Here is a 24,625-nt window from a genome sequence, read left to right as displayed (position 1 = left end):
GTGTGTGACTGTAGATAGTGAGACCGTGCAAACTCTCTTTATTTTTGCCAAATCTTTGACGTGTATTTTGCAGGACAGTCTTCCACAATAGATTCCTTGAGATTAAGCATAGGTGAGGGATATTTAACAGATTTATGGTACAGTGTATTTAAAGGCCAAATAAGCATTGTGGCATAAGGCTTGGAAAGAATCCATGCTGTAAGGTGTGACCATGGGTAAATATATATATATATATATATATATATAAGTATAGACATATGTGATTGACAACCTCAGTGCCAGTGTAATGGGTGAGGGGGCGTGTAGTCTAAAACCTTGCCATTAAGTACAGGACTCAAGCACAGGTACATGTGTATTTACTCCATAGGTATATCAGACTCACCTGGAATTTAGTTGAACTGATCTGAAATATTTTGCTTGGAGGAGGAAACTAGTGAAAGTAACAACTGAAAGAGAAGATTATTTTTAAGTGTAGATTTCTGCTCGGTCATGCAGACAAATGCTTAGTAGCTGTGTTATATTCTGTGAAAGGTGGGAGACATGCAGAGTTTGTCTCCATGTGGAAAGTGCAGGACAACGACAACAGGAAAAAAACTGCAACCAGACTGTTGCAGTGGTTTCACTAAAAAGGTCACGTAGATGAAAAAAAAATAGGAATCGTGCACAGGTGTTTGTATGTGAAGCGCAGGTAAGGCTGCTGCAGACGTTCCTGAACTGTTCATGTAGACTAAGGGTAAACTTTAGCAGGACTGTTTCCTTGTGGACTTGCCCCAAGTATTTACAGTGATTTGAACACGGGAGGAGGAGGAGAAGAAGAAGCAGTGTTTTCCACCTGAATTAAAACCTGGAGCTTTTTTACATCTTGCTTAGGCTTGACTTTCTGGAATTACTGATGCATTAATTGAGAGTGAAGGTACAGGAGGCCTGGAGTATCGGGCCATCGTGTGTTTGTGTGTTTAAAATGCCCTCCAGGAATTTAAAGATTAAAGATTTCAAGCACAGGAAGGGTTCGGGAAAGTTTTCCAGAGTTTATCCACTGAGGTCTGAGGGATTAACAGACCAGTGAAGTTCTTCACCTGCTCAGGGACAAAATGTATTAACTTGTTAACCGAGGTAAAAAAGCGGAGTTACCTGCAGGCTGAGTGGACAGTTCTAAGGGGGGTGAAGCATACCTGAGCAAGACTGTCTCTTAAGCAAAGTTTCACAGGTGAGCACTAAGCCCAAGGGGCCTTCCTACCAGGCAGGACCATCAGGTTAACGACTGCAGACAATTGTACAGGTGAGTTGTCCGGGGACTGTGAACTGTTACTAAGATGTTGGCCAGAGAGACCAGGACCCGGTCCTTTGCCGAGAACTCTGACAGTGTCATGTCAGAGCTTTTTCGTGCCATTCGTAAAGTGCGTGGGGACAGGGCAAACACAGAAGATGAAAACTCTGTGGACAGCAATGGTAACAGCATTGTGACAAACTCTAACCCTGTCTCTAATGGATTTCCCTCGGTGAATGGAAACACTTTAGTTAACACTGGTTCTGGCAATAGCCCTGGAGTTAAGTCGTCGAGCTTGGATGTACCTGTAAACGGATCTGTTGGCACTGAAACAAATAGTGGCTCAGTTAGCAAGGAGGCTAGCACCGGGAGTGTGCCTCTCGCCCCTCTTGTACCACCACCCCCACCTCCCCTTCCTTCTCCACAGTCAGGGGGACAGAAAATTACTAACAGACCTGTCACAACGACAACTTCAACCCACATACCATCCTGGACTCCTAACAGACCGAGGAGATTCGTGCCTAACAACACAATCAACGTTTTTGATGAGTTGAATTCCGTTCTTAAAAAACGTTTCAGAAAAAATGAGGAGGAAAATGCAGTAAAAACTGAGTCATTGAATGACAAAAGTGAATCTGGAGATTTGAAGAGCCCAAGGAAAGCTGGTGAAAAGAAGACAGGTCATTATTCCCACATAAAGCAGGTCAGTGAAAAACTTGTCAATGGACTAAATATTGTGATTGTTGAGCAAGGTGACGAGAAAAGTGGGCAGACTGGAGACTCCCAATCCCCAAACAAGGTCAGACCTAGTGTGGCTGGAAGTGATGGCTCAGTCAAAACAAACATTAACAAGCCATTCTCAAAGGGAACTAACCGCAGCACTGTTAAACGTGGGTCAGATGGTTCAGCCAGTGAAGGAGAGGCTTCTCGGAGCTCACTCAATGTGTCCAAATTGATAGAAAGCTACCAGTCAAGTCAGGAAGGTTTAAATGGAACACCCAATTCACCTGAGCGTTTTAACAGAAAGGGGATTCATGATGTGAAACAACCACCTGTCGCAAAACATGAGATTACAGCACCTGGGAAGAATGTTAGTGAAAACATTTCACTGAAAACTAATGGGGAAATTAAAACTAATTCTAATGATGAAAAAAATGGTAAGCTGGACATTTCAGGAAATGCTAATGGACATAAGTCACAAATCATTAAACAAAATGATGTGAATCATGTGACTGGATCTTCAAATTTCAGTGGTGAGATTAGCACTAGTAAGCCAGAGTCGACAAGTATCATAGAAAATGGTGTACAAAATGTGAGTGGATTGGTGACAGCGTCATCTCGAGAAAATCGAATAAATCAGAATTCACAGGATAAAAGCAGGATGGCGTCCGGTGTGAATGCTGGGAAAAGCAATGGGGCGTGAATAGTTCAGAGGATGAAGAGTTGGTTAAGGCGGTTCTGGTTCACGGTTCCACCGGGAAAAGACATCGGCGTCGCAAACCTCTCAGCACCATGACCGAGACAGCTATAGCCTCCATTATGCTGGACAAAGCCATAGACTCTGATACGGGGCCCGAAGTCTTCCACGAGGTGACTCTTGGTAACAAACAAATTGCCGTGAACGATTCTGAGATTAATCGCTACAAGGCAGAAATCTTTGGGGAGTCTGCTGCAAAAGAAGGAAACACGTATGAGAAAGAGAGGAAAGAAATAAAGAATGTGCTGGTAAGTACATCTGCACCGACATCTGTACACTCACAAAAAGCAAGCAGGACGTCCATTATTGAAAGCAAGAAGGCAGAGAAAGACATTAGTGTAAAGGAAGTAGACTTAATTACATCAAGAGACAAAAACAGACAAGAACCCTTAGAGAAAAAAGCTGATAAATCTGATTTGACTGTCAGTAAGCAAGGAAATGTGGAATCAATAACTGATGAAAAGTCTTTACATGAAACAAACGTACAAAATGAAGGTGAAACAAAATACCAAAGCCAAAGCAATATTTCAGAAAAACAGATCTCATCAAAAACATCAACAAATTTAGATGATTTCAAAAGCCCACATAGCCAGCGCTTTTCAAACATCAGCTCAGAAACAAGCTCTTTGGACAGCACCTATAATTCCAGCGCAGAGGTTGTCGTCATTGCAGACATTCATGTTTCCAGTGATGATGATAAGGTGTTAGAATTGATTGATGGGAAACTTTCCTCTTTGTCTAATGACTCGGCAGATAATGGTCATGGGTCAAAACTGTTTAGAGTACAAGACCAAGATAACAGCACTGTGCAGTATCCAGTGGATAGTCTTTCCAGTGATGCTGGCGTTGTTGTTGAATCAAGTGCTCACACCAGTGCTGGACAGCCATTGGGTGATGAAACAGAAATGGCTTTACCTTTACTAGATGAAGATAAACAGAGCAGTCAGGTGGGAGAGTCTGAAGTAAAAGTGACACCAGGATCAAGGTTGTCAACTGGCAGCTCTGTTGCTATGGATACACAAAGCAGTGGGTCGATAACGTCAAGTTTGGCCAACTATGATTACCCGGATTCATTAGTTGTTCTGGGAAACTTTGCACATTCTTCAGAGAAAGTTATTTCCCCTGGAGCACCCATCCAGCAATCTTCACCCAATGTACACAAGTCTGCTGAAAGAAATGGGATCTCTCATGACCACGCTGAACTTTCCCACAAATCTGACTCCCCAGCCCCAAGTGCAATTGATTTTTCAGAGGAGGAGCTAGAAATCCATATTTCTGATGGAGAATCCAGACACGGATCAGATGTATCAGAGGATCATGTCAAAGGTAATCATTCGGTTTCCCCCCATTCCCCCTCAGCTAGCCTCACGGATGCTGAAGTTCGAAATCTCACTACGAAGATTGATGTACAGCGAAGATTAGTTGCCTCAGAGTCAGACCTTGGTTTCAAGTCTCTAAGGAGTAGCACCCACAGAGACGATGAATCAGAGGAAAGTCATTTTCGGCCGGTCGAATCTGAATCATCCCAGTTCCACTTAAGTGAAACAGGTAATTCATCTGGCAGTTTAGATACAGGCAAGAAGCTGCCTACGAAAACCCCCTCGCCAAACTTCAAAACTCCAGCATCAGTTATTCGGTATGAGTCACCATACCATGAAGTGGGAGAGAAATCAAGGGAAACAACTGTGGTAGTCAGCAGTAGCCCAGTTAAGCAGATCAGCGATCAAAAAGTGACCGGACGGAAGTCCAGTGCAGATTCCACGAACCGCGATGACAGTGCAAATACGATGAACTCTGAATTGGAAGGAGAAACCAGCCAAAAAATGAACTTAGACTCTGAGGATGAGACAAGAAAGAGTCCTGATGTTTCTGCTACTGTGATAAGCTACAAGTCAACAACCAGAACCAGTGAAGGAAACGGACGCAGTTCAGTCGCGGATACAAGTGAGGAGAAAATGACAGTAATAAACCACAGTCTGACGACTAACCACAACAAAGAAACTGTCACTGTGATCAATCATGTCACACCTGAGAACGATGTCTTTGAATATTCACCCCCTGAAGCTCAAACTTCTCCCAGGGCCGTCCATCATATCCCGGTCAATGTGTCGCATGAGGACTCCAGGCCACGAGTAGTGAATAACAACAACAATTTGGAACCTGTGTCGGTGTTGCATTATGGGCCACCTCATGGTGTACGGTCGCATTCTATTGCCATGCATCAGAACCGTGAGCCGACGGTGATAAGATACGTTCCTATGAGTCACACAGCAGGGTTTCCACGGCATCGTCATGCCAACCAGCAACATCATCGCGGACATGGTTCTCATGTCCATGCTGGTGAGCGCCATCATTTCACTGTTCATCCTTTCAACGCACATCACGTGCACACAGGACCAGTGGTTTATACTCCTCCCAGAGGAAAGGCTGCCACGATGTTTTACGATTTTAACCACAAGACTGCAGTTCCCAGAAGGCCATCTGGAGAGTCGCATCAAAGCCACTTCTCCTTGAATCACTCCCCTGGAGGGCATCATGGTGCACATCGATACCCGGAGAAACACTCTGCTGTCACGGTGATGCACATTTCTCCCACCAGGGGGCACCACCACCATAGTCCACACAACTTATCGGGTTACGTTAAAGAAACGCGCCCCAAAGTTGCGGGGTACGGCCCGGATGTTTTGGAAACCAGCCATCACTTGGCCTTCAGCAGCAAGAACTACCCCTCCCATGACACAGTGACAAGTCTTCCACTTTCCTCGTCCAATCGTGTCGTGCCAATTTCGCATGAACCTGCTTTTTCAGTTGATGACACTGTGCAGAGGAAACCATCTTACACTGTCATGACATCAAGCACATCCAGCTTCGGAGACTCTGCTGGCCCAGATCGAGTCCTCATTGACCTTCGTAAACCCAAACATCGAAGACATCGTTCAAGGTCCCCAGAGAAAAATAGGACCAACAGAACTTTTGGTGAATCCATGAAGTCTGAAACAGATTCCTGTTTCAACAGGACTATAATGTCAGAAACGGTATCTACAGATCTTTCGAATGTTTCCCACAATGCTCCTGTACATCATACTAGCGTAAGTTCCGAGGAGAATGAAGATACTTTTAAACAAGGCACAAACAGAATTGAAGAGTATGTAACACCGGAGGGAGTCAGTGTGAAAATAGTTTCACACAATGAAAGTAAAGTCATCATTGGGCCTCTGGAAACATCTGAAGACGGTAAGACATAAAATAAATAAATAAAAAAAATGATAATCATGATTAATTTTATTTTAAACATGCTCCTTACGAAAATTATCCTCAAGGAGGAGATTTATGAGCAGGATTTTTTCAGTTCTGCATTCAGTAAGAGAAACTTTTAGTGAACAATAAGAGCACATTTTTTTTTTGTACAAATTGTTGAGTTAAATATTGAGAACTTTTGTGTCAAAATATATTGCTAAAATACTTTTTGCGTACATGCAATATACAGGTGTAGAATATAAATGCACTTCTTCATTAGTGTTAGTAAATGTTAATTAAGCAATTTTTTAACATTATTACTGTTAATATATTTATGTTACAAGTCACCAAGGTTCTATCTTTATTCTAACTTTGGAAGTTCTGAGGGAATTTTGCTGACAAAGTGCTGGACATGTGACTTTTTTTGTATTCACTGAATTAAGAAAATATGTTACTGTAAGGTTCTGTCTTAATTTATATAGGAAGCGAATTGATGAATTGGTCACAGTCAATGAGTTTGATACTAAAGATGATCCTGGTGTCTCAAACTGTGTATCCAAAATACTTGGACCATTTGTTGCTTAAAACTGGATATTTTCTGTCCAACTGTCTCTTGCCACAAAGAAATATGCTGTTAGTAACGTATTAACCCCCCCCCCCCCAAATTATATAGTATCTGAAATTGGACAAATGAGATGTAAATTCTTTACTAAGATTTCAAGCACCCAGTTTTGTACCCATAATTTATTTTTCAATATGGTTCAATTAGTACACGGTTAATTTCATGTCCTGTACATGTACTTTTCATCGAATCTTGCGAAATAACCACAGCCGTATGTGCGTAGGTAGACTGCAGTGATCAGGCATGTATACTTGCACATCAGTAAGGTGAATACAAATCGGAACAATGAAACACCCTCATGTGGCTACATATTCTTTAAGAGCAGGAAAATGGAAGAGAATGAAATAACCTTGAAAGAGGTTTTTCTTGTTGACACATTTCAGTTGTTGGAGGTTTCAAAGAGTTTCAGGGTTGAACTCTTTCTGTCCTTAGATGCTTTCAGAATTCCTTTTAAAGTTGAGCTTTGAAAGGATATGAGAAACATGTATGGTGGAACTGTAGGTACAGGAATCCTTCAGGTGCAAATTCAGGTTTAAAAACATCTACATTTTTTCAGATAGATATTTTTTTCCTGTCCAAACTGTCAAATGATGTCTAAACTAGTGTATCAATCTCTTGTACAACAGTTAACAATTCAGCCAAAGAAAATTTAACTGGTTTTCATATAGATAGGCGTTTTAGTTTGATGATGTAAAATTATTAATAGAGAAATCTGATAAGGAAATGGATCCACAATGATGAAGATTTTGGCTAAAGTTGATCATCAAAGTGGTCTGGTGATCAGGCCAGAGCTTAATGACTGAACACCAATAAGATGAAAACTTTCATTGCTACAAATATCATAAAAATTTGGCAAAGAGTCAAGCACACAATTGATAATGACACTCATGTGGTGAAAGCTTGAGCGCCAAAATTGATCACCTCGCCTTATCGTTGAATTCCTCTGCAAACCTTATATTTGATTATGAAACTGTTAATACTACTATTCAAACTTGTAATTCTTCAAAGCTTTCACATGTTTGAATTTAAGCAAATTCTGAGGGTATTATTGATTGATAAAGTCACAATTTTTGTAAAGCCCTGAAATTGGGCAACCCAACCAATGTACTTTTGCCTTCAAAATCAATTTAATAAGGAGCACCATTCACATTAAAACTTGCTCTTTCATGTGCACAACTGTTGAAAAATGAGGGCATCAGATGTGCTGTTATCTTGTACCTTCATACTAGTCACCAAACAATGTATCGGTACCAGTTTAGGGAGCATGACGGCTTCACAGTGTATAATTACACACTTCACAGTGCCGAAATCAAAATGAGCCTTTCGTTTTTCTGAGTTACACTACTCTTGCCTGGGTAAGCTTGTTATCAGTCCTTGCGTAGGGTTATGTATATGTCTTATATACTAAAGACTGAAGAATCTTAGGATAAATGTTAGATGTATTTATTTTATTTATTTATTTGATTGGTGTTTTACGCCGTACTCAAGAATATTTCACGACGGCGGCCAGCATTATGGTGGGAGGAAACCGGGCATAGCCTGGTGGAAACCCACGACCATCCGCAGGCTGCTGGCAGACCTTCCCACATACGCCCAGAGAGGAAGCAGGCATGAGCTGGACTTCAACTCATAGCGACCGCATTGGTGAGAGGCTCCTGGGTCATTATGCTGCGCTAGCGCGCTAACCAACTGAGCCACGGAGGCCCCCATTGTTAGATGTAGGATGTTTAGATAAGAGTGCATGGCTACATTGCCATGTGGCATGATTGGGTTTATTAGGTATCAACTTCACATAACACAGCCATAAGATTTTTTGTTGTCTGTATAAACATGTCAGCTTTTCTGCTCTCTCAATCAAAGCATATGTGCTACGTAATTAACCATACACCTAAAAAAGGTGCACTACACCTTATTCAAACTATATTAATATTTAGCCCATTGTGTCTACATTTATACCAGCGATGTTTGAACAAATCCACTCGTCCAACCTGTTTCTCATGAAGTTATGCCAGCTCGTCCCTTCAAATATCAACTGTATATCATACATGTAGTTGAGAATGCTTTTCAGGAGACATACACACAGACTGTTGCAACAGGAATTTTTCCTTCTCTTCTATTCAAAATGACCTATTTTCGTTCTAAAAAAAGAAAAAATTTCTTTCAGTGTGCATGACAAAACTTTTTGTTGAGAAGAATAAGCCAGTTCTCTCAGTCACCCTGAGTCCTGTTATTTCTGAGGGTCTTCACTAGGGTGTTGTAATAAATCTTTTGATCTGAAAGTCTACATGAAACGCTTTGGTTTTAGTTCTTAATGTTAAGATTATCATGTGCAATAACATATAACAGTACAAACCAATTTTTCAACTTTCACTTTTGGGGGTAAAAATGTCTTCAAAGGTCAAGTTTTGCTAGGGTTCCACGGGTCAGTCCAGAAATTAAGTAGCTTGCAGCGGTGACGTCAACGATGATACCTGTTTAAAATAAACTCTGCAGGGGACAGACGGAACGGGTCTGGGGAACAGACCGAAAAGGGGTGGGTTTAGCAGTGCGGAGGGGGTGCCAAGCTGGCCCGAAGAAGCCATGCAGTATCTGTGTACATGTCACCTTGCCCACACTGCGCGGAGCACTTCAGGGGGGTGTTCACCGAGTTCCATGCAAGATCAACGATGACGTAATTTCTGATAAATTCTGACCGTTGATGGAACATATGCATAATAATAAGGGGTAATTTACAGGTATAAAAATACCCCCAAAATGAAAATTTTTTAACAAAAATTCTAGGGCATAATTTTCTTCATTAATGTTTGTTTTAAGAGTTCCCGTTCATGTGTCGTTTAATAACTGTGTCTAAAGCTGTGAGTGTGAATGAATAGACATATATATATATATGTATATATATATACAGAGAGAGAGACCTTCATGTATGGTTACACGAAAATATGTATAGAGAATAACAAGAATTTGTTGGTAAAATGAGTGACTATAGATACCAACATTCCAAGCCAAGTTATTAGAAATGTTTCTAAATCCAAAATGTTTTTATGTGTGGAAAGATTAAGGACTTTTTGAGGGGTGCAATTATAGTTTATGTGACGGGGCGTGCCGGCTGGGGATTTGAACCAGCAATCACTGGGTTTGAAATCCACACTTCTACCACAAGATTTCAGGGAAATTCTCCTCGAGTCTGGAGGAAGATAGGGGTTATATATCACCCTGTTGCATTTGCAAAAAGTTTTTGTGCAATAATTATTTACCATTTATACTTATTATGCCTGAAATGTAGGGGAATGTTTCCTAGGTTCCTAAGTCTCTATGATATATGCCCAGGAAGGTGGCTCAAACCTTTATATGCCTGGTTAATACCAACTGTCAACTCCAGTAGCAGACCTAATTAACCTCTAATGAGTTGTTAATTTTAGAAAGCATGCAGACAGGGGAAAATGAACTCCTGCTGGAATGTTATAACACATGTTACATCAGTAATTGGTCTTAAAACAATTCCAGTTAGATCACCACTTCTTGACATAACGCACGATCGTTAAATTTATCTGTATTTATACCTGGGTAATTTGCAATTAGTAATGTCAGGTGTACTCTTTACATGGCCATAGAGTATCAGCTGGATTTCTTTTAATAAACTAACTAACTGGTAACAAAACTGTATAGATATATCCTGTGGCATGATGACATTGTGGGGTTTTCCTCTACCCATCAATGTGAAACAATTTAAAATGTACAAAAAATGTTGAAAGCATTACCTGTCCTTTATTTTTAGCAGGTGACTTAGGCATTGTAATTTATCCTTTATTGTGTTGTTATGTTTACCTATATCTACCAGTACCTTAGGCCTGATGGTTACTTCGTGTCTATTATTTAAATAAATAACTAAAGAAATAGGAAAAAAAATTTAATTTAACAGTTATCATGTTGTTTGAAAAATTCGTGGAAAATATAGATCTGTAAATGTATATGAGTTATTTTATTTTTAAGTCTTATATTACATATCAAGGTGTGTTTTTATTAACATACATTTTTGTTGAGTTTCCAGAGCCAAGTTTTCCCAGGCTTTTTTTTACTTCAATGCATAAACACAAACAAAAATGTGTCAGATAGTGTAGGTATAGTGTGATAGGAGCTGATTAAAGTAATTAGGCCTTTGATGTTTAACGGAAAGGGAAATGAACTATTTATCAGTAATTATAGCAAACTTCACGTTTATTCAAACCTGTAAAGCTTGTTTTTATATTTGTCTTTATAGTAAACAGAAACAGAGCATTACGAGATTGATCAGTCTGAATACAGACTACCCTATTTCTTCTAAATTTTGGAACACCTGGCCTGCTCGTTTTAGCCAATAGATATGTAATTCTAGCAGCGATGTTGAGTTTCTTTTTTCCCCACATGGTCAGACCATCTAATGAACACCATACTCATATCTTTACTTTTCCAAAAGGCTGGTGAAGAAATGTAATATTCTGCTTTCAACATTACTAATATCTGTCCCAAATTTTAGAAGACTTTAGGTAAATAACTTTGGGTTGAAATCACAGTTCAACTAGATATGATAATACGCATCTCCCTCATTTCAACGCTGTTTTTGGGGGACAAATATGCCAACCTAGTTAGAAGTGTTACATGGAAAGGTCTGACAGCAACCTGCGGTTGGTCGTGGGTTTCCTGCAGGCTCTGCTCGGTTTCCTCTCCCCTTAATGCTAGCCGCCGTCATAAGTGAAATATTCTTGAGTATGGCGTAAAACACCAAGCAAATAAATAAATAAATAAATAGAGTAACTGTCAAATTGTACAGAGGCCTTCTATTACAATACATGAACAAGTAGAAAAAGTATATACAAGGGCATTTTTGAAAACATGAAAGCTGTCAGCAATACATCACAACATACATCAGCTGAAATCATAAACAAATAGACATGTACTCCAATTGATGGGGTTGATATCATGTTCATAGTGCGATACTGGAGGTTAAACTTAAGCCAGATCAGCCAGATTTAAGCCTAATATATCATTGAATGATGTTACATGACAGCTGTAATAACAGCGTAAAAGTTTTGATAACATGTTTGTGACTGTGTTGTATTGAATAGCATGGTAACTTTGTGATGAAACGTGTGTGAAGAAACACTAAAGTGGGTAACGTTCCAGCGCAGCGCAATGACCCTGGAGCCTCTCACCAATGTCGTCACTGTGACTTCAAGACCTACTCGTGCTGGCTTTCTCTCCAGCCATATGTGGGAAGGTCTGCCAGCAGCCTGCAGGGCAATATCCAGAAAAACATCAAAGGCTCTGATCCCAAACTTTACTGGTGACACTGTGACTGTGTGCATAAAGAAATTTTAAAGATGCAACTCAAAATGATGCTTCTAAGAGCTTTTAAGCCTGAAAGAAGTTAATATGAAAACTTATGTTTTTATTGGTAAACCATCATATTTTTGTTTTATCTGCTAGTTAGTTTTAAGGCAGCTGGTTTAGTTTGAGCAGCCGTGTTGGTTTTCCAGAACCAAAGTGACTCTTGATATGGGCATGGTCTGCAGATGGTCGGAGGAGTGGATTTCCCTGAATTATAAACCTAATGTGTTGATTTTGGTGTTTGCCTCTTTGATTTTCTTAAGTCTTAATCTGTGCTGTACGATAGCATTTGTTTGTGAAGGTTTGCGTGAGTAGGTTTTCGATAACATCTTGATTTTATGCGTTGAATTATTCTGTAGGATATTAAACCACTCACCTGGTTAATTATCACAAACGCGATCCACCTCAGATTAAAATGCTGGTTTATCTGCCTTGATCTTATCAAAATTTTTCATCTTTAGTTATTTATTCTCGGCAGGTTTAATGGTCTCCTTTCAAATCGGTAATGAAAATTTGTCTTTTTACTATTTACTCGTTAACTTTACAAAAATTTTATCTAGCATCTTGATTTGGCCTAGTTCATTTGCCTGTCACTTTATTCAGTGGCTTTTTGAACCAGAGAGAATTATCGGAGAATGTTTATCAGGTAAAATACTCATACAGTAAATGATTTTGCCAGCATTCATATGTACAGTTGACATAATATAATACAAGACTAGTAGCATAACAAGTAAAACCTTTATTTATTTATTTGATTCGTGTTTTACCCCATACTTATCAATACTTCACTTATATGATGGCCGCCAGTAGCAAGTAAAACCAGAGCAGTGATGACAGTGTCATAGGTAACAAACAATCACATCTAAACGTCGAAATGCGGCCTCTTGTCAGTTTACACCAATCTGGGTTTTATTCCAACTGTTCATGTTAGTAGATTTTACTCCTCTTAGGAACATGGCTTTAGCAGAATTACTTTAAAAAAAAAGGAGAAATGCATGGATGTTTATTGCCATTTATTAGACATCACTGAGCTGTAGAATTACTCAAAAACACCTTTTACATAACACTTTGCTAATAATTTGTTTATCACTTAGCCAGTAAATGTTTATCCTGGGTTTGAATGAATGATTATGGTTTAACGCCACATCGGCAATATTTCAGCCATATCATGGCGATCCTGGGTTTGAAGCTGGCCACAGGTTATGCACTGCAGTACTGCACATCTTGCAGTTTTGAGGGCATTTTTTACGTGGTTGTTTTCTCATTCAAACTTCGTGCCTATATTATAGTGCCACGTGATATGATCACGGTATTACTCTGCTAATTCATATCTTAATATTAACCATTAAAGTGTCAGAAAGGTGGGCAGATGTACTGCAGCCCTCAAGGTTTAGAGTCCTTCATCCACAAACTAGACTGCTGCCATTAATATAAAATTGAATACGTGGCTTAAAATATCAGCTGGATTACTTTCACATATGTAATATTGCATTATTTGCATTATTTCTCTGTCGTGCAGACTCGATGCTCATCGTTCACCTCGTTGTTTAAATGAACATTATATAATATTGTAACACTTTGTTTTCATATTACATATAGGTACTCATAATTGGTCACCCTTGTTCATACATTGATTATATAGTTATTTTTTCTATGTAGTACATATTCTGGACTGATTTGTTGACTTCATCATTTTTGTTACATTACGTTGTTTCTCATTGGTCACCCCCTGCTACATGAACATCACATTACATTGTTTCTTTCTACATGATGAGGGCTCATTGTTCACCATCGGCTACATAACATCACATTACATTGTTTCTCTGTACCTGATGACAGCTCATTGTTCACCCTCTGCTACATTAAAACCATATTACATTGTTTCTCTGTACATGATGAGAGCTCATTGTTCACTCTCTACTACATTAACACCACATTACATTGTTTCTTCTGTACCTCACAAAGGCCAAATGTTCATCTTCTGTTTATACATGAACATCACATCACATTGTTCTCTGTATTTGACATAGGCTCATTGTTCACCATCTGCTACATGAACATCACATTACATTTTGAGTGCACGGCAAAGATTCATTGTTCATCAATTTTGTGATAACAGTGAACGTTACATTATTGCTGTTCGGCAAATATGTTGTACATCTTATCTGTTTAAATACATGAACACCACATTACATTGTTACATTGTTTCTGTTTCTCCAGGATTCGCCTCTCTTACATTAGCACCACATTACATTGTTACATTGTTTCTGTTTCTCCAGGCTTCACCTCTCTTACATTAGCACCATATTACATTGTTGCATTGTTTCTGTTGGCGCAGACTTCACCTCTCTTACATGAACACCATATTACATTGTTGCATTGTTTCTGTTTCTCCAGGCGTCACCTCTCTTACATGAACCCCATATTACATTGTTGCATTGTTTGTGTTGGTGCAGGCTTCACCTCTCTTACGTGAACACCATAATACATTGTTTCTGTTTCTGCAGGCTTCACCTGTCTTACATGAACACCATATTACATTGTTACATTGTTTCTGTCTCTCCAGGCTTCACCTCTCTTACATGAACACCATATTACATTGTTGCATTGTTTCTGTTGGTGCAGGCTTCACCTCTCTTACATGAACACCATATTACATTGCTACATTGTTTCTGTTTCTCCAGGCTTCACCTCTTTTACATGAACACCACATTACATTGTTACATCATTTCTGTTTCTCCAGGCTTCACCTCTCTTACATGAACACCATATTACATTCTTACGTTGTTTCTGTTTCTCCAGGCTTCACCTCTCTTACATGAACACCACATTACATTGTTACATCGTTTCTGTTGGTGCAGGATCCCCATTCATCATAGATGTGGACGAGGGCAGGATGCCGACAGCCAATGGGGACGGCTTGTACAGGGGTGAAGAAGACCGCCCAGCTACGTTCTATGTGGATGCCCGTGGTTTACGAGGAGAATTAGGTGTTCAGGTGGAAGGTAAATATATGTCAGGGATATTTCCATTAATCCATTTTCATGACACTTTTGGCACCATGGTTTCAAGGTCATTCTTGATCCAAGTTTTGAATTGATCAATGCAGCAGCCAACTCCATGCTGAACGTTTTGTCTGTTAAGTTTTATCATGACAAATGTTGATCCTCAATACCAGACTTATTTACAAATGAAAACCTTTTGCCATATTGTCAACCAGTTCAGATTATTAATTCATTGACTACTCCCATCTTTGAAGAGCAATTCTTGTGTAAGTAGACATTTAAATTCTTAATCACAATTTCTCATAGGACCCAATTCAATTGCCAAATGTAACATTGAGCCTGAGAGAGATGGTGTGTATGCTGTGACTTATGTACCTGTGGAGGTGGGGAAATACCGCGCTATTGTCAAGTGGAATGGAAAGGAAATACCAGGTGAGCTAAAGAAGTAAATCCTATAGAGCTGAATGTTTTCTCTTTTTGGTTTGCTTCAGTTTGAAGAATAATTTCAAATTTTTTTTTCAAGAATTCTACCCACAATTAGACTAAAATTCTGACAGTTTGCAGACAGTTCTTAGCTTTTTATTTCTCACTAAGTTCTATACAGATAGATGAGAAATTTTGTCAGATAATCCCAAACCAGTGGCAAAATGTAAGAAAAACATCACAGTTGTGATAATTGAGAACAATATGCAACCAGCTTCCAAATTCACGCAAAAAATAAGAAGCTTTGCAATTGTTTCAAAATCTTAATCGCTTTTCTTTCTTTCAGGGAGCCCATTCCATCCCAAGGTCGTTGATGCTCGCAAGGTCAAGGTTGTAGGTGGCTGGCAACATTTCATGGACTCCAACGATCGTGTTCACCTGCTGGTTGATGAAGAAAAGAGAATTCCCTTTGATGTCTCTGAAGCTGGTCCAGGTAAGATTCATTTTCAAATAAAGAATTCTGTTTAAGCCCGAATTGGATTATATCTCCAGAGGACATTGAATATGGCAGTTTAGTACACTCGCACTTTACTGGTTCCACATTTAGCATATTAAAGTTGATAGTTCAAGACCCGCTCAGCCCAGTGTAAGAATGTTGTGGCTTTGGGGTGCCTTATGTCGGGTGTCTTTGGCATAGCATTCCAGTGAGGCAGCATTAAAACATGTTAGCATTAAATTGTGGCTGACCTGCAACATTACTTCATAATACTGTGAGATGATGATGAAAATAACATTAAGAGAGACTGTATTGCAAGAAAAGGAAACAAAATTTGTTTGGGTTAGACCAGCTAAATTACAGAAGCTTCATGGTGCTTTCTGGTCTATGTTTGGGAACTTTTTAAAACTCCTTCTGCTTGTAAAGAAGCTACAGTTATAATTGTGGCATGAAATATAGCATTACATCAAGAGAAACACAGCAGTTTCATTAGCCACGGCAACTTCAGTCAGTCATCAAAACGACTGGGGGAGACAACTGGAGTTTTTACCACGAAATCTTTTAAAACTCTACAATTACAACTGTTATGATTAGAACCTGGAATGAGAATCTTCTCTGAACGGTTACCTTTAAAACATTCCAAATAGCAGTATTCATTTCATTACCTGGCACCAGTTTGTTCCAGTCTCCACACAGGCATTTTAGGTTATTGTATAACCTCTGCTACTGATCCTGATTTAGCTATTGTTATTTCTTTGTGTTTTGTAGGTATTTTGAAAGCAGAGGTGCGAGGTCCAGGAGGTAAAATCCCCTGTCATGTTGAGGAGAACGGCAGCTTCAGGAGAACCATCTGTTTTACTCCCAGAGAAGAAGGTCAGTTCATGTACTTGTTAGAATTCCTTAATTTTATAATATTAAGTAACTTCACCTCAAATAGAATCTGGACCCATTTTTTTCAAGATTTTGTAGTCAAATTCTTTTCAGTACTTTGATGTGTATCCAACAGCCTCTCTGGCTAAGGTGACTAGCATGCCAGGGCAGCGCTATGACCGAGGAGCCTCTCACCAGTGGGGTCATTGCTGTGAGTTCAGGTCCAGCTTATGCTGGCATGCTCTCCGTGGTAAGGTCAGCCAGCAACATGTAGATTGTCATTGGTTTCCCCAGGGCTCTACCCGGTTTCCTGCCACCTTAATGCGGGGCCTGCGTGGCTCAGTTGGTTAGCGCGCTAGCACAGCGTAATGACCCAGGAGTCTCTCACCAATGCGGTCGATGTGAGTTCAAGTCCAGCTCATGCTGGCTTCCTCTCCGGCCGTATGTGGGAAGGTCTAGCAGCAACCTGCGGATGGTCGTGGGTTTCCCCTGGGCTATGCCCGGTTTCCGCCCACCATAATGCTGGCCGCCGTTGTATAAGTGAAATATTCTTGAGTACGGCTTAAAACACCAATCAGATAAATAAATATAAAGGCGAAAAATTATGCCATGAAACTTTTGAAATATAGATACAGCACTGTCACTTATTTATTTGTTGCTTTATTTATTTGACCTTGAAAGTTTATTTATTTGATTGGTGTTTTATTTTAACAAGTGATTTTATGCTAGTCTTTACAAGTGTATATTAATGTGCAAATGACTTTTCTTACCTTATACAGGTGACCATCACATCTATGCCTATTGGTCGGATCATACTCTTGTCAACGCCCCTTTCCATGGTTACGCAGTCAGCAGACGGAGGTCACCTGACCCAACTAAAGTCATCCTCAGTGGGCGGGGCTTGAAAGAGGCTATTGTCCACAGAGAGGCTGAGTTCCAGATTGATGGCTCAGAGGCAGGGCCAGGTAGGCAAATTGACATTGATTGACGTTGTGGAAATTTATGTTCTTTTTTTCTGATGTGTAATGTTTGATGATTGTGTTTCACAGTTTCACCGGTTTACAACTTTATTTGCTTTTATACTTGTTGGACAACTCATATCAATTGAAGAAAATATTCTTACTTTGTATCATGCCGTTGAACACTGTAAGCAATACCCATAGTAACTAGTGTTTTCTAGGGAAACTTCATGCCCCAAACAAAAGATAAAATAAACTAATTAAATCTGAAATGGTTTCTCCTCTGTATTTTACATTTCTTTTTATAATGTAGCTTAAGTCAGTGAGTTGTTGCGCCTGCTCACTGTGGTTATCTCCCCTTGTTGCAGGCCGTCCTGAGGTACAGTTGACAGGGCTTAAGAGGAACATCCCTGTCCGAGTGTCATCTCTAGGCGGCGGCCGGTACCGCTGCACCTACATCCCGGAGACAGCAGGTGCATATCTGTTGCACATCACCTGGAATGACCGCCAGCTGCGAGGGTCACCGTTCAAGGTCAATGTCATCAACGCCCACTACCCGCAGAAGGTTGTCGTGTCCGGTGAGGGTCTGAAAGGCGGGGTTATGGGACGCGATATCAACGTGATAATCGACACACGCAAGGCTGGCCCAGGTCAGGAGAAATCTTAATACTCATGTGATAAGTGGTTTTGATATATTTATTTGAATATAAAAAGTATATACATGTAATAACTACTATGGGTGAATACAAACCTCACTATAAGTTCCTACTTCAATGCTCAGCTCCTTTGAGCATGTTGAGCTCTTTTATCATTGGAGGTAAATCTAGTAACCTGATCAATCAGGCAGGTAAATTTTCCCACCAAAACATTGATTTATCGTTTTCTTTCTCCAAATTTGAGAAGTTAACAACCAGGGACTGTACCTTGAAACCTCTATTTCATGATCATTACGGTATGATCAAATTCTAAACACATCTGTTGTCAGAGAAATCCTCATGTGCATAAAATACATGTACTTTTCAAAAAGTTGATTAAAAAAAAGAAAATGGTGAAGAAAATTTGAATAACGTAACAGTACATGATGATTTCTTCACGTTATTGTCATGGCTTCATTATTAAAGTGCTGTTAATGTGGATAAACTTGTCATTGTTTGTAGCTCAATGAGTTAAGATAGAAGAATTTAACTCCTTGTTTATTAGCCCCTGTTGTATGTTTACAGGCGAGTTGACTGCTCACTGCATGGGCCCTCACCTGGTGGCTTACTGTGAGCTAGAGGACATGAGGGACGGTACGTACAAACTGAACATCCGACCCCAGGAGCCAGGAAGACACATCTTACAGATCAAATACGGAGGAGAACACGTTCTAGGTAATAAAGCTTGCCAGATCACATAGAATAGAGCTGGCCACGAATCACAGAGCTGCCTGTGAATTAAACCCTATCTTATTATGCTGTTTTTCTAGAACTTAGAGTTTTTTTGGTTTCACAAAATTCCAAGACAGTTTTTTTTATCCTTGAACTTAGATTTGAATTTTTTTGACAAAGTGAAAGAAAATTTTTAATATTGAAATGAAAATTTCCATGGGAGCTCACAACAATACCAAGACAGCTTAGTGATCGTTGGCTGGAGGATAGTTTGTACTTGTTCTTGCTGGTTTGTCACTCAAGCTGGTACTCAAATGATGCAGTCACTGTGAGTCAAGTCCAGCTCATTCTGGCTTCCTCTCCGGCGATATGTGGAAAGGTCTGCCAGCAACCTGCAGATGGTTGTGGGTTTCCCCGGGCTCTGCCCGGTCTCCTCCCACCATAATGCTGGCCGCCGTTGTATAAGTGAAATATGCTTGAGTAAGGCGTAAAACACCAATCAAATAAATAAGTACTGAAATGTATCCTTAGTTGAAGTTTCCATTGATAGTCTATAACCTTGGTGGATTCATCAAAAAAGGAGTTCTGAGTAAGCAGAATATGCCACTTATCATTTATATCTGAGAGGTTTTTGTCTGATAAACAGGAAAGAAAATACAGGACAAAGTTCATATGCAGCCATATGATAATAAATGTGAAATACTTCTTTTAAAAATATCACTTTCATTTTAAACCTTGTTATTTTAATTGTTTGTAAATTATGAAAAAAAAACGTATGTATTTAATCAGGAGAGCAATTACACATACCTGGGAAATAAAAGTAAAAGTAAGATAAACTGTGGTATGTATTTGCCAGTCAGTTTCTCTTAGCAGAAGAACATTGGTTCACAGATGAATAGACTTCAGTCAGTTTTCTTGATCAGGGGAGACAACTTGCTGGTTGGGGTCAAAGGGGATAACTTTTGCTTTAGTGCTGATGTGTCGCTTGTGTTTTTCTTCCAGTGAAGGATAGAATGGATGTGAAGGGTAAAAATAAGTCTTGTTGATGCCGTAACTTTGTCACAATCCTGTTAATGTCAAATTAATTGTCTCTCACTTTGTGCATATTGTGTACACCAGTTTATTAATTAACAATTAATTGTGCCATTTGTACTGGTTTATGTACAACTGTGGAATTAACCAGCGCATTATTGTTGTTGAAGTTTTTTTAACTTTACACTCCCAATGTTCCTCACAGCCTTCATGTTGTTTCACAAATGCATTACGAGAACGCCCCAGTGTGCTGCACAATACACAACTCACGTGGACAAGATTAAGTGTTGCAGAGTTGCTTTGCGAAGTATAAGTAATGCCCTAAGATAAGATCAAATTTAACAAAGGCTGATGTGATACATTTGATAGGGATTTAATGTCATACTCCACACCATTTTACTATGTTTTCACAATATTTTCATATTTTTGGGGACAAACAATGAAATCTGAAAAACACAGTTTTAAGGCATAAAAACTTATTTTACAGTTAATGGCTCGTGTCTTTAGAGCCATTAAGATATACCTACCCCATTATTATTGTATGAAGTTTATTCAATAGCAGTTAACATTTATTCATCCACTGCAGATATTGTAATCTTCTTCTTTTTATAACAACTCCAAAGTAATTTACTGGTCGGACATTTATTCAGCTCCGTCAATTAACTATACATACGTATGGCATCATTTTCTCCCACATTAACTCTCCCAGAGGTTAAAAAAGGTCAGACTATTACATTACATACACAGTGAGTGAACATGGCCAAATGTCATTTTGTGTTACAGGAAGTCCATACGTGCTACGGGTGGGAGCACAACCAGATGCTAGCAAAGTGCGTGTTTCTGGACCGGGTGTCGAACACGGCATTTTGGCAAACTTTGAGAGCCGTTTCATTGTGGAGACTCGGGGGGCGGGAGCTGGTCAGCTGACCGTGAGAATTAGAGGACCTAAAGGTTGGTAACCATGCAAGCGTATAGTCTTATTTTTTTTTTATGACTCGTTCTCTTCCTTCACAACATTGGTCACATTTCGGTAAAAGTATACTGAGTATGTGTAACCATTTTAGTTGGGTGGCATTACAAACAGATATAGTGGACATCACGTCTTGGATGAGAATTGTAGGGTTTTCGGACTCACACACTGCCTAAAAGGATACTCTTGCTACAGCAGGTGGGCCGCTGCCCCATTTCATGGTACAACTTTAAATCAGGAGGTTTGTCAAGGTAATTGAAGGCCAAGGGTTCCTCTTCCCAGTTTCCTTACGCATAAAGCTGACCAGTAACAGCCAGGTGAAATATATTGGAGGACTTTTGTTCTCCAAAGATAAGTGATTTCAAATTTGTCTTAAACTTGCTTGGATTTCCTCACACCATATAAGTGAAATATTCTTAAATAGAACACCAATCAAATAAATAAACATTAAATTGAACTTGCTTGTTGGAATTCACCCTGTAATTCAGTGATGATAGTGCACCTTTGGCAAAGTCAGCCGTTAGCTATTACAACCACATATATTTTAGAGATATAAAGTGCACTTAGCAAAGGGCTACTTCACACCAAGTACGCTTCATGAAATTAGGGCTGGGTTTAGAATGGACAAATTGGGTTAGATGAGAAAAATCATTGCCTGTAGTTATGCCTTTGTTTTATCACTACAGGTGTAATGTAGCTGGGAATGTCCATTGCAACACCTTGCTGTAGTTTTAATTGTCATGGAACACACCTTGATTCTGTTTTGCAATTACAGGTGCCTTCCAGGTAGAAATGTTACGCGACAGTCAGAAAGACAGGACCATCCTGTGTCGTTTTGATCCAACAGAAACCGGACTGTACCAGATCTTCGTGAAGTGGTCTGGCGTGGACGTTCCCGGCAGTCCGTTCCAGGTTTACATTGTAGACTCCCAACACGAACTGATGCGTGTCATGCAGGGACAAATTCCAGCCCACTATCAGGGCAGCACCCTAAACCGCTCCGTCTACAACTCTGAGTACTCTTCATGGAGGGAGGATGATAATATGATGAGGATGTGAGGACAGATGACAGCCATGTCAGAGGTTGCCATGACGACAGAGTGAATGTACTACAACAACAACATGTTATATGATCTGTGCAGAAGAAATCAGTCATCATTTGCAATGCTGTTAATATTTCCGAAAATAAAAACATCAGAATAGTTTTTCCCCTTGATTAGTTCCGAGAAATGTCACAGTGGTGAACAGAAAAATTGTGTATGGTGCGTTTTTGCAAGTTTGATTATATGCAAAAAAATGAAGCAATTATCTGCAATAATTTTTTGCCGTGCCATTTGCATTTATTTGCACACTGCACTCACCATAACAACAGAACATTGCATTTAGTGATTACAGCTTTGCAAAATTGAAAATCATTTATTGTGATACAGACAACAGGGATCCATGCATTGTTCATATAAACATTCCCACCACTGCCATTTTGTGCGAAGTTGTAGAAAAAGAAAAATGAAATCATGGATGCAAGACTTAGGAGTAAATATTTACAAATAAAAATTGCTCCATATGATTGCTTACTGCCCAATATTACAGTAGAAGCCTACCTTGAATTACCAATAGCAGTTGTGTATTAGAATTACAGCTAGTTTATTGTAAACGTCGTAAAATCCAGAGGTGGTCCAAATAGAAGCTTTTAGATTTTCATCTAAAATACCAGTTATTCCTTGCTTGACCAGGAAAAACTTTAGCTAGAATCTCATTTACATGTACATTTTACTCGGTTTTTAGATATTTTTGTATTATATATCAATAGATAATGGATCTCTTCTCTTTTTACTATTGAATTCAACATCCCAAACAGTTGTAAAGGAAACACAACTGGGTATCAAAGGGAGACAACTTGCCAGTTTCGTTTTCTTTGTCCATAGTTGCTGGATATTTTAGTAAGGATCTGAACTTGACCTTTGCACTCTGGTAAATAGGGTATGCTTTTTTTTCAGGTTTAGGGTACTGTAAATGCTCTTGTATGCCATCTCTTGATAAATGTGTATTCCTGTCCTGTTTATTTGTTAACAAATTGTCCTACACTGTCTATTACCATGTCATATATTATTTGCAACTGTAATATCATAATTAATGCATAAACTTATTACTACAGTTGTACTTTAATAGAACAAACTGTGTGTAAAATAAACTCTCTGTTATTGTATACCTTCTCTTTTTATGTAAATTTGATACGAGTCATCTATTGATGCCAACTTTTATAGCATTTGCGTGAAGGAATTGTGTTGTGATTATGAACATTGATGATTTTAATGGTACTGTTTGCTAGAGACAAACGTATCTTACACTATATTAATGCTATGGAATTTACATTTTTTTTTTGTTGCAAGTTTTTCATCTTATACCTTTACATGTACATGTATTACATATCTGCTGTAAAACACTATTATTTATCATTTTATTATGTTTAAACCATTTTAAAAATGTTTCATATTTCAGCATATCGTAATATTTTGAATTATTCGCTATTAGTAATTAGCATAAAGGTGATTGATCATACATCCCCCTCCCTCCCTCCTCCTCCTCCTCCACCTACCACACTGATTTAAATTACCCATTGTGATATTAACTTTATAACATATACAAGTAATCAGGTATTTGTTAAATAATAATAATAATAATATTAATAATAATAATTATTATTACATATATTACATTAACCGGCAATATATTGGCTGAGATATCTAACATTCCACCCACAAAATTGTAAACTGCTTCTGCTTCAGTCTTTAATGACCAAAAAAAAAAAAAAGTAATGGATAATACAACATCTGTTTTTGTTGTGGCGTTTCTTCGCATAGCATAATTTATTCTCTTGTATAATTCTCTTGTGTTAAGACATACTTACATTCTAATATACTTGTAGGTGTTTGGCAAGTGTACAGTTTCATAATAAAATAAATATTCTATTACTGTTCATGTGTGACTTGATTATTTGTTAAACTTACAAGCGTGAATAGAAATATTTGATTATTTACCTGGAAACCACTTTATCAACCATCAGAGCATCCTAAATGAAGCTGACCTCTACTACCTGCATTAAGACAGTCACCCAAACAGGCTGCATAAGGAATGGCCTTATTGTTAGAGCATCCACCTAGCAGTCAGGAGACCTAGAATCAAATCTGTGTTGGCTCTTACCAAAGACTTTAAGAAAGGTTCTTGTTGATTCCTCCTTTGGCACTCAGCATTCAGACATTACAGTGAAACAGGATTGGTTGGCCTGGTGTCAGGGTGGGGTGTCAGTATAATGTGACTGGGTGGGGTGTCAGTATAATGTGACTGGGTCGGGTGTCATTATAATGTGACCAGGTCAGGTGTCCGTATATTGTGGATGGGGTGTCATGTCTGGTGTCTTTGCCATGATACTTCAGTGGTGGCAGCACTTTGGCGGCATGGACTCGCTCTGTTACATACACACACTTAATGACTCCTCTTTGTCATTTAACTGAACAAGGCGTTCAAAGACTAACGGT

The 24,625-nt window shown here is 39.1% G+C and overlaps 1 protein-coding gene across 1 annotated transcript in view; it reads left to right on the top strand.

The window, feature by feature from the left end:
* LOC135479762 (filamin-B-like) overlaps window positions 1–23,739 on the top strand; it is a 137,059-nt gene extending 113,320 nt beyond the window's left edge. The window contains exons 41-49 of the mRNA XM_064759668.1: window positions 14,829–14,972; window positions 15,279–15,404; window positions 15,742–15,888; window positions 16,660–16,764; window positions 17,541–17,726; window positions 18,089–18,370; window positions 18,941–19,090; window positions 20,903–21,070; window positions 21,865–23,739. Coding sequence (XP_064615738.1) covers window positions 14,829–14,972; window positions 15,279–15,404; window positions 15,742–15,888; window positions 16,660–16,764; window positions 17,541–17,726; window positions 18,089–18,370; window positions 18,941–19,090; window positions 20,903–21,070; window positions 21,865–22,148 — 1,592 coding nt within the window. The 3' untranslated portion in view covers window positions 22,149–23,739. The remainder of the gene's footprint in view (window positions 1–14,828; window positions 14,973–15,278; window positions 15,405–15,741; window positions 15,889–16,659; window positions 16,765–17,540; window positions 17,727–18,088; window positions 18,371–18,940; window positions 19,091–20,902; window positions 21,071–21,864) is intronic.
* Window positions 23,740–24,625: the final 886 nt, after the last annotated feature.

Source organism: Liolophura sinensis, chromosome 12, assembly GCF_032854445.1.
Source record: "Liolophura sinensis isolate JHLJ2023 chromosome 12, CUHK_Ljap_v2, whole genome shotgun sequence".
Classification (NCBI taxonomy): Eukaryota; Metazoa; Mollusca; class Polyplacophora; order Chitonida; family Chitonidae; genus Liolophura; species Liolophura sinensis.
Note: the sequence above shows the minus strand (reverse complement) of the source record. Positions and strands in the feature narration are given on the sequence as shown.